Below are 10,765 nucleotides of genomic sequence, written 5' to 3'. Positions count from 1 at the left end.
CCCAGGGATGAAGATAACCTCTCCTTCTCCGACTGTTTATGATGCATGTCCAGAATGGTCTGTTTGGTTGTATCAGGTACAAGTAAAGCAATATCAGCAACATGCCATGCATGTCTCTCCCTCTCTCTGTCACTAACTATACTTAAACGATAAGTATAGTATAGTATAGTATAGTATAGTATAGTATAGTATAGTATAAGAAAGAGGGTTGATTTGGTCATGCCTTTATTTAAAACAACCATATCTCATATCAGTATGAAAGCTCATGAAGAGAATATTAGTCTCCTGCTATTTATCAAAAATATACCAACACAAAGTGTACTTTTAAATAATTTAATACTTTTTAAAATTATTTGGCTTACTACATTTGACCTGTGTATTACACTAAACATACAAAATAACAAGAAAAGGTTAATCCTCAATTCATTAAATGATGCATTGATAGTGTAACTGTGACTCTTCTGTGTAAAGTGTGTATACCTTAACACAATTTCAGCTCAGTTTAAATTGATGTTTTGTACAGCAGGTCATGTGAACTTAGATACTTAGAAATAAATATTTTAGATATTTAGATACAAACATATTAAGAAACAAATCCATCTCCCATGACTTATCTCGCTGTATGTTAAAAGAAGATAGGAAAATCACTAAAACCAATGAATTCACAGCAAAAGTGCCCAACTCCTGTAATAACTGCAGAATAACAAAGTGCCGATATAATCACAGATAACGTCCTCCTTTCAAAGATCTGGTTGTTAGGCAGTCAGTTAAACTGGAGACTGTTGGTTTATATCACAATCGTTTTGCAGGCGATTTCAGAAAACTTTCTGTAGTCAGTGAGCTCCTTATGCTCAGTTCTGTTCATACTTTATCTCCTACAAACATCCTAGAACACACACGCTACTGTCAAAGTGTAATTGCACCACCAACAATTCAGTATTAAACATTAAAATTCATTTCAATAAAAATAAAAAACAACAAGAATAAAACCCTACAGGCATAAAAAAATATTCCTCTTTTTGTTTTCATGATACATTTAAAGTACACTAAGTACAATTCACATCAATTGTAAAACATCTCAAGAAGCATTAAATTCACTCACATCATAAGCTTGAGTTGAACTGTGTGTTTGACATGGACACATTGTGCACTGCAGCTCTTAAGGGAAATTCATTTTCATGTATTTTGTGCAGAGATTCAGATTGTAAACTGAGCTCCCAGCTCATCTAAACTATTTACCGCAGCATGTTCCACAGACATGTGTCCGAGTGATTATTCACATTCACAATAATAGTTATATATGAAACCAGTGCTGTGGCAGCACATAATATTGCACGTTCAAACACATGAGACACAAATGTACTCTGTACAGTATGTACACAATATCTGTGCTCTGTGTCCCCAGAGGGAGTGTGCGTTATGAGAGGAGTTTCTCTCTTCCCTCCCTTTAGATGGGTCAGGGTGGATCTGCATGGGTTTTGGATGAGTTTCAAAGAGTGTCTTTGGGATTTTGAGTTTCAGGAATTGCACTTCACTTTGTTTTGTTTTTAAGGGTTTAAGAAAGATAGGCACCCATCCAAAAGCCCTGAAACATGAATTACAATTAACAGGTACAATGTTGTTTTGTATTAAAAGCATTTAAAAGTTTTTTGTTAATGATGCGATCAAATCAGAGATCACGTATTGATTTCTGTAAAACACTCTTCAAATTTATCTAGTTTAAACATTTTCTGCACATTCATTGTGCAATAAAATGTTAATTAAAACTTCATTTGTTACAGGAATACCTAGCAGTCAGCCATCTCCAATCCTCACTAGGGCACATCCTGTGAAAAAATCAGGAAGCTTGCCATTAACAAATTAAAGTTCGTGCAAGGACTAAAATGTATAACTATTAGCCCAAAATAAATAAAATACATTTTAAATTTAAATTTCTATAATATTATTTTCATCAACTATAAATAGATTTTAAATTACATTTACATTTTATTAATTACATTTTAACTTTAAATTTTAACCTGATTTAATCAGTTACTAACGAGTTATTTTTGGCTGAAATAAACTTTTGAGCTCTGAACTACACATGAATGAATGAATGAATGAATGAATGTTATATTTACATAGCGCTTTTCTGACACTACACTCAAAGTGCTTTACATACAGAACAGGGGACTCTCCTCACCCACCACCAGTGTGCAGCATCCACCTGGATGATGCGACGGCAGCCATAGTGCGCCAGTACGCTCACCACACCAGCTGTTGGTGGAGAGGAGAGAGTAGAGTGATATAGCCAGTTTATAGATGGGGATTATTAGGAGGCCATGATAGATAAGGGCCAATGGGGGGAATTTGGCAAGGACACCGGGGTTACACCCCTACTCTTTTGCAAGAAGTGCCCTGGTATTTTTAGTGACCACAGAGAGTCAAGACCTCGGTTTAACGTCTCATCTGAAGGACGGTGCCTTTTTACAGTATAGTGTTCCCATATGATTACATGAATGGAAAACTAGAAGTATTAAATATGCTGCAAGCGATTTTAGCCTTTCTGGAACTTCCACCAGACCAGCTGTTGAATTAGCCACATGCCCCCTCTTTCCAAAATTCCACACTTAGACACGTGCACACACACAGACACACTAGAGACATTGTGTTGGAGCAGATGGAGGGAGGATTGTCCCCCTGAGCATTTCTCCTTCCAACCCTTTGCGTTTCGCAGGAGCAAGACATCGTACCGGCACTTATTCAAGCATATATGGGCTGCCCTGTAAACATGTGCAGTGATTGACAGGCAAAAAGTCTTTTGATTAGCTAAACAAAGTATCTCTCCATGGCCCACAGACAACTTTTCCCCCACTGTTTACTGAGCCTAAGGCTGTTTCAGAGACAGGTGTGATATTTCATGGCACCTATTTCAGTGATATCTGACAGGTAATAGGGACATTTTCTGCATGTTATTTCATTAAAAAAAATAAAATAAAAAAAACCACAGTACCTTAAACCTCCCAATTATTCCACAGGATGTTACATCACAGAGCTACAACAGTAAAGAAGCTGAAAGCTCTAACAGCGCTAATACACAGAGAAACCTGTAGAACACCGAATCTGTGAGGTCTCGTCTGAGAATTGCAGCAGATTCAAACATCAACAGCATTAGATTCCACTGACACAAATGGGTCCATCTTTCCTTCACATATTCTGGATTTGTATGGATTGTAAGGAATTATCCAAATAATATCAGAATGGCTCCATCAATAAAAGTGACCCATTTTCATGATCTGAATTTGGAGATGATTTTAATTTCAAAATGCATGTTCTAAAGGAGCCAAATAAATCTAGAACAGGTGTGTCTCAAGGAACATGTAGATGAAACGGCCTCTTGGCCAGCACAAACTCTCTCTCTCTCTCTCCTTTTCTCTTTCTCTCAGTCGCCATTCATCTCCATCACCTTTTCCGTTAGGATTTCCCGGAAAGTCGAAAGCTGCTTCATCTGCTCCGTCTGCATTGAGTGTCTCCTCATCAGTTTCTTTTTCATTTTGAAATCTGGCCCGCGTTTTGGGGAAGAAGGGGCGACTGGCAGCAAGATCTTGCTCCCAGAGTGAACGGGCGAAGTGGGTTTTCCATTAGCACGGATATCAGGAATGGGTCGCTGGGGGTTGACGTTGAGAGGAGGGAGGAACCCAGGTCGCGTGTGGGAGATGTGATCCAGGAGGAGTGTGCCTGATCCCCGCCGTTCCAACAGCCCTGGCGGGCGTCGCCTCATCGTGATGGGAGACACAGAGTTGGGAATGCTTTCCAGAGATTCTCGGGAAGAGCTAGTGAGCAGAGACAGAGGAGAGGCATTGTACTTGCGGCGCTCCACGGAAACACGCCCAGAATCTGGAGATCCAGGGATGGAACCAGGGCATAGGTGGGTGTCCGACTCATAGTGTTCCATGCGGGTGAGTTTGGGGTGTGGCAGTGCACGAATGCCCGCCGATGCCTGTGCTGCATTCCCCTGGGTCTCAGGGGCTGTGTTTCTTCGATACAGCGACTGGTGTTGATGGACTTTATCTGCCCAGGATGATCCACACAGTGCTGCACAGTCCTCAGAACAGGACCGGTCCATCAGCTTTGGAGAGGATGGGTCATGGGTCTCTATACTGTGCCTTCGGGACAGAAGAGGTCTGCCTGGACCGGTGACTGACAGCCCATTCATCTCAGAGACCAACTTATCCTCCTCGGCTAAATCCCCCTCCATCCGCTCAGCTCTTTCAGCAAGTACAGAGGGAGCCACCAGGCCCCAGGGCTCAGAGTTTAGTCTTTTCAAAAGCTTGCGTGGTGGCGGTCTCCTCTCACCCTGTGGTCTGCTGGAGGGTAGTGGGAGTGCTGAACTCACAGCGAAGCTGAAGATAGTCTCCTCCTCACTAGGAGCTAAGCCAGAGGTATGGATCTCCACCTCAGACGGAGACATGCAAGTAGGTGAGATTTTGTCCACCACACCTGGAGACGGCGGGGAGTTCAGATATTGTTTTGTCTTTTTAGTGCCAGAGGGAGATGTATCAGTGGTAATAATGATCACCTCTCTGCCTTTGGCTTTGCAGGCATCCAGCAGGACCTGGAGGGTGTCTCTGTCGCCCTTATTGATGGCGTGTACGAGTGCAGAGGCCCCACCATAGTCTTTTAAACTGGGATCAGCTCCATTCTCCAACAGAAGTGACACCACCTCTTTACCTGCCTGTTCTGCACACGCATGCATCAAGGCAGTCCGACCTGATTTGTCGGGGATGTTTGGATCTGCCCGCTTTTCCAGCAGGTACCGAACCATTCTCTGCTGGGTCTGCATATCGTCATATCTCGCCAGACAGGCCGCTATAATAGGCGTCTCCCCTTTCTCATTACCTTCATTGATATAGGCTCCACCCTCCAGGAGGAGGCGGGCAAGGCGGAGTTTTCCCTGGAACACCGCCTTTAGAAGAGCATTGCCATCTGTGTGCAAGGCCCCTCCATCACCCATGGTGTCTCACTCTCCTCCTCTAGATTAGCAGAATCTCTACCCCTCACCTCCTCAGCACTGTCGGGACATCCCAGCTCAGATTCTGGTCAGCCTAGAACAAAAATAAATAAAAGACACAACGCACATTTACAAAAGTCCGAAGCTGTGTTACGATTCACAGATTCACTTATTTGAAATTCAATGAGCTCGAAGTCACAGGGCATATTGATACAGGCACCATAAGGAAGGAGCCCCACCTTCTTTAAGACAGAAACTAATCCATGAGCTACACAAGCAAGGGAGGAGAGGATGAAATAGGTTTGGTTATTGGTTGGCTGTAGATCTGGTATTGTCACAGTGAGTTGTCAGGGTGTTGTATCTCTTGATGCTGGTGATGTTATATGAAAGCAGAAACCTTCAAGATTAATTCAAGATGTTCTACTGAGTCTCAGGATGTTTATTTTGGTCTCACACCTTGTAGTGCATAGATGCATCATCCACACTGAAAATGTGCTTTCCTCTAAAATCTAATATGACTGTGTCAAAACAGAAACAGGACACTCAGCATTACTCTCCTGTACACATCATTTGATTCGTATTCTTTCTACTTCTCTGCAGTAAGACCCTGAGCTCATTTGATATGGAGCAGAGAAATGAGAAGCCATGGCAGCATTGAGATGTGTGTGAGCTGTGCAGAATTCACATCCCTCCAGCATCACACGATACACCCACAGACCCGAGCTGCTCCTCCTGCCTGCCTTCTTAAGGAATTCTCTGTGATATCAAAGCCAGCTCAGCCCAGGAATGCAAGAGGAGTGCCACTTTTGCATACTTATTATGGGAGGTGGTAAGGAACATGGAGAGAGTGAGAATACACTGTTTTTTTTTTGTTTTTTTTTTGTTTTTTAAGTGTAATCTCAAAAATCTATCTTTAAGTGTCTACAGCATCTGAGACGGTGAGGTTAATCTCCTGTCATACACACAGGCAGCATGGATGACTCATTCTCCACTGGGGAAATATGCCACAAAGACTTAGAACAGGCATCATCTCTCTGGAGAACAGCCTACCCAAAACCTAGGTGTGTATGTTGACCTGATGTGTGCTTTACGGTCAGCCTGTTTAAATGCTCTAGTGAGGAGAGTATCAAGGACATAATAAAGGGCAGTATTTCATAAAGCTAAAGTGTGCAATTTTTTATGTTACAAATTTTTAACCAATCCCAGCTTAATATGCAGAGACAACAATAAATAACCATTTGTAGGTTCAATTCCTCCAAAACTGGCTCTTTAGCACTATCAAAACATTGCTCTGTTTGTTTGAGAATCCTGAACAACCTTACATAGCAACATTGTCTCAATCAATTGCATGGTTTCCATACAAAAACAAAATTGTGCAAATTACAACACATTACACAGTGCATAATAACAGTTCAAATTAATGCACAGATAAATAGAAAATTATATTCATTGCATACTCTTTAAATATTTCTACACTGTGCATCATATCAAACATTCAGAAAAACATTAGGGTTCATTTTTCAGAAAAACATCAACCCTTTCAGAAAATTTAAATTTTAGCTGCTCATCTGAAATGCCTGTCTTCTTTCCTCACCCTGAAAAAAACAACTGATCATTTCTATGGGCGCATTTAACATCTTCACTGGCTTCACATATGACTCGTGATAAATTTCATGTTTTCTGAATTCATACGAAAGTTTTGTGTGGGTAACAGACCTACATATAAAACCATTTTCAAAAAAACTCATCCACTGACAATAAACGACTGTGATTGGCCCATCCTACCCAGCACTGAGAAAAGTAACAGGTACCACATGTCAGCACCATTGGATAGTATGATGTTGTCAAAGATGAGACCAGAGATCCAAGTGCGGAGGCAAAGTAACAGAATTTATTAATAATCAAACACAGCTGTGCTGGCGAAGTATGATGGAGACCCGGCACCGACTGCAGCGTGGAGATGGAGGGTGTGTTTGTAGGCTTGTGTGCGTTGTGGTAGTGTGGAGCGCAGATCTGTGAGGAATCCTCTGGAGGATAGTGTGTTCATTGGCGTGAGTGCGTCGTGGTAGTGTATAAGTATAACCGATGAGGAACTCTCAGGTGAAGAGTCAAGGTGAGCAATGCAACCAACAGGAAGGTAACCACAATCCGGGCACTACGGCGAAGACTGGCAACCAATACAGAAAACACGCAACAGGACCGACTAGGGCAGAGAGAGAGTGGTGAGTAACTAAACACACAATAACAATCTAGAAATGAACACGAAACAGAGTGGGGTAAATATAGGCAGAAAACAAACAACGGCCAGGTGCCGCTCGCCAGCTGAAAGTTGGCATGATCAGCGTTCCCATGGAAACAATAAGGGTTCCCATGGAAATGCTGATTCCGCTTGCCAGCAGAACCTGAAGCACATGAAGAGAACGTAAACACAATGGAACAAACCGCCGGACTCACCGAGACCGTGACAGATGTAGTGGATGGAAACGTGCAATGATTCGCATTTTCTTTAGTCTAGTTTTCACAAATGCGCTTAAAAATGGCAAACATTTGGAGTGTTCGAGAAACCTGTTTGAAAATAATCATTATTTTTGCAATTCTGTTTGGTGATGCAAAAAAATGGTTCAGATTTAATCACTATGTCCTCTGTGATGTAACTCTTTGCTTATGTACTAAACTCCAAAACACATGTTGTCACTTAAGACATAAAAGAGATTAAATCGGCTTCGGTGTGTGGACAGACAGCTTGCCATCTTTTTTCTCCCAGTCACTCCCCTACTCTTTGCTTTTCCCAGCATTCCTTATGGATGTGCATGAGTGAGTGTGTGTGTGTGTGTGTGTGTGTGTGTGTGTGTGTGTGTGTAGACATCAGTAAGGTGAATGGAGATCTGTTTGACGTTAATAACACCAAAATAAACTCACCAAATTTGCAGCATGTCGAGAAACACTTGCAGAGGGTCTGCGTGTTAGTACCACACTGAAGGAGTGAGATGGCACACTGCGCTGTCTTGTAGGGATGAATCATATCTAATTCTCTCTGCTCTCCAGACAGATGATGGAAATGAATATCATGTCTTCATTCTCACGCCTCTGAGAACCCCCATCGCCTGGCTTTCACTTTTATGTAACAGCCGTGTGAGACTCAAGCCTGCATTGGAGGTTGTGTGATAGGGGGCCTGTGACCAAAAGGGGCTTTGCAGTCAGGCATTAATACCCCCCACCCTTTCCAAGAGCTATGTGGTGCCTTTGAGCCGCTCTTTGCCTCATTAAATCACACAGATCTAGGCAGGTGCAATCACTTTTACAGCAGCTGGGAGAACAGAATCTATCAGCAGTGCACTGATGACCCTGTGACCCAGTCACATCAGAACCACTGAAGCAATTCATCACTCATATTGGCAGCTTCAAAGAGAACCATCCTGCAGAGGGGCAATGAGATTATCTCCTTCATACTAAATTTCCTTAGCATACCTGACATGTCATCTGAACTGCATTTATTGCTCTTCATGTTTCTTGTTTCTTGTTTACATGTTTATGGTCAGTTGTCATTTTCATTGCTTTGCACATGTTGTGCTAGGTTCTGGTGGAGTACAGTTTGTTTTTCTCTCTCACTTGGTCTGTAATGAGGTGAATAACAACAAAACCACTTGACTCAACTAGACTGAGTGTTTGGTGATTTTACAGAGTTGAGAATGTGACTTTCCAAATGACAAAATATTGAAATTTTCAATACAGTTCAGTTTTCATTCATTTCACACATGCCAATGCTTGACCTGAGAAAACCAAATGAGTACAAAATAAACAGATAAATTACCGTAAATGTCATCTAAGTGGTGTACCAGATGAAGGAGACAAGGTTTTTTCAGACAATTGACAAACCATTTCATATTATTTAATAAAAGGTTATAGAATAATGCTTTTTAAATGGGGTTTCTTGACTGTTTGAAATATTTTTCAATACTGAAAAGTCATGAAAAACCTGTTTGTCACCATATTTTTCTTTTACTGGAAAAATAATTCAAATTTACAGCTAATTTAATTAGATCCATTAAGACAAGGGGCCGTTCAGACCAAAAGTGTTCTTGCGCTGAAAAATAGCTAGACGAAAGAATAACGAAAAGAACAGATGCTTTTTTAAAGTTCTTTTTAACTTGGCACGGTGTCTAAAAAGATACTGAACAGTAAAGGCAAAGAATTTTGTGAAAATACATGTCGTGTCGCTGTCCATGGTGCTGATCTTACTGAACTCGGAAAACGGAACTTAGAAGCAAACCAGCCAGTTACATAAGCTTACATTTGTCCTGTGTTACATGCCAGCTGCAAATATATCGAGCTACACGACTATTTTTAGTCTCAAAGCATCAAATTTGGTGTATATTCACGTCAGCTCTCTGACTGACGCAAAGCTTGTGTCCACGAGTGAACTTCCCAGTACCACACATACACACTTAAACATCTGTTATAGCAGATTTACGTTCACCAAATGCCACATAAAATGGTTATGATTCAAGTTTTTGTAACGCAAAATGAGAGAACGGATATTATAGCAACACATTTGTTGGCAAAAACATTCTGTTCTCCTTCTAACGTCAACTAAATCTTCAGTGACCAGCTTTCCCGTTCAGAAGAACCTCAATGAATTACCACCAGACAATATTCAGAAGAATCCGAATTGCGGTGCATGCTGTTTACACCGCAATGACTATAAAGCGAACAGCTGCAACCACATGGACATCATTCCTCCACTGCTTCAGCTCGAAAAATTCACATCTAAAATGAGCAGCTCCTTCATCACATGGCGACACCATTCCAGGTTTTATATTCGCTTGCATGGTACACAACATCTAACAACATTGCTCTGTAAAAATGAGGTTAAATGTAAATGTTAAAAAGACAGTGTAAGAAAGTGTTACGATATTATTTAAAAAGATATAGGACTTCTGCTTCTAATTCTGAGCATTGATGCTCAGCTGAGAACGTTAGTATCCACTATCTTTATATAGCCTGAGCTGAGTTATAATAAATATAGCAATTAAAGAACTTAAATATAAATATGGCCCACAGTTGAAGAGAAACACTTGCAGGAGAGTATCCCAAAACAGTCTCACCTTCAATCTTCTGTCTTCACTCCATCAGAGCGGGTGATTTTCGCCCGAGAATCCAGCTGCTGTCTGCCGATCCCCGTGTCTTACATCCCCCACATCATCTCTCCTCCTGCGACCGAGAGTTTGGGAGACTCTGTGGGGGCGTGAAGTGGGCAGTGAGCTGATGCGAGTCTCCCACGATCCCGCACAGACTCACTGAGGTCCAGTTTTACGGAACAAACCACTGACTGACTGCTCGCACGCTCATGAGCATCTCTGCTTTCCATCAGGGGGGAACTTTTGTTATTTTAATTGAAGTATTCTTTCTCTTTTTTTTTTCCTTACACCCCAGTGTGTGTATCATGATGGTGTGCTGATATAGATTTGCTGGAGGGAATCATAACATTTATATTTTACATTATATAGTATGTGTATATAGTATACTGTATATATGTATATACACATATATATACTATATACATACAGTATATTTAATGTAAAATATAAATGTTATGATGCTCTGCAGCAAATCTATATCAGCACACCATCATGATACACACACTGGGGTGTAGGGAAAAAAAAGAGAAAGAATATATATATGTATATACACTGATCAGCCACAACATTAACACCACTGACAGGTGAAGTGAATAACATTTATTATCTTGTTACAATGGCACCTGTCAAGGGGTGG

The 10,765-nt window shown here is 41.3% G+C and overlaps 1 protein-coding gene across 1 annotated transcript; it reads right to left on the bottom strand.

Annotated features, from left to right (window-relative positions):
• Positions 1-233: 233 nt before the first annotated feature.
• LOC127454196 (ankyrin repeat domain-containing protein 34A-like) lies at positions 234-10,220 on the bottom strand. Its single transcript, XM_051721239.1, has 2 exons — positions 10,096-10,220; positions 234-5,084 (listed from the first exon to the last, which is right to left on the bottom strand). The coding sequence occupies exon 2, from the start codon at positions 4,991-4,993 to the stop codon at positions 3,422-3,424; it is 1,572 nt and encodes a 523-aa protein (XP_051577199.1). The 5' UTR covers positions 4,994-5,084; positions 10,096-10,220; the 3' UTR covers positions 234-3,421.
• Positions 10,221-10,765: the final 545 nt, after the last annotated feature.

This window comes from Myxocyprinus asiaticus, chromosome 16, assembly GCF_019703515.2.
Source record: "Myxocyprinus asiaticus isolate MX2 ecotype Aquarium Trade chromosome 16, UBuf_Myxa_2, whole genome shotgun sequence".
Lineage (NCBI taxonomy): Eukaryota > Metazoa > Chordata > Actinopteri > Cypriniformes > Catostomidae > Myxocyprinus > Myxocyprinus asiaticus.
The sequence above is the reverse complement of the archived record's forward strand: the minus strand, read 5'-3'. Positions and strand labels throughout refer to the sequence as shown.

Coding starts and splice junctions, on each gene's coding strand:
- LOC127454196 (XM_051721239.1), bottom strand. CDS start 4,993: ATGGGTGATGGAGGGGCCTTGCACACAGATGGCAATGCTCTTCTAAAG.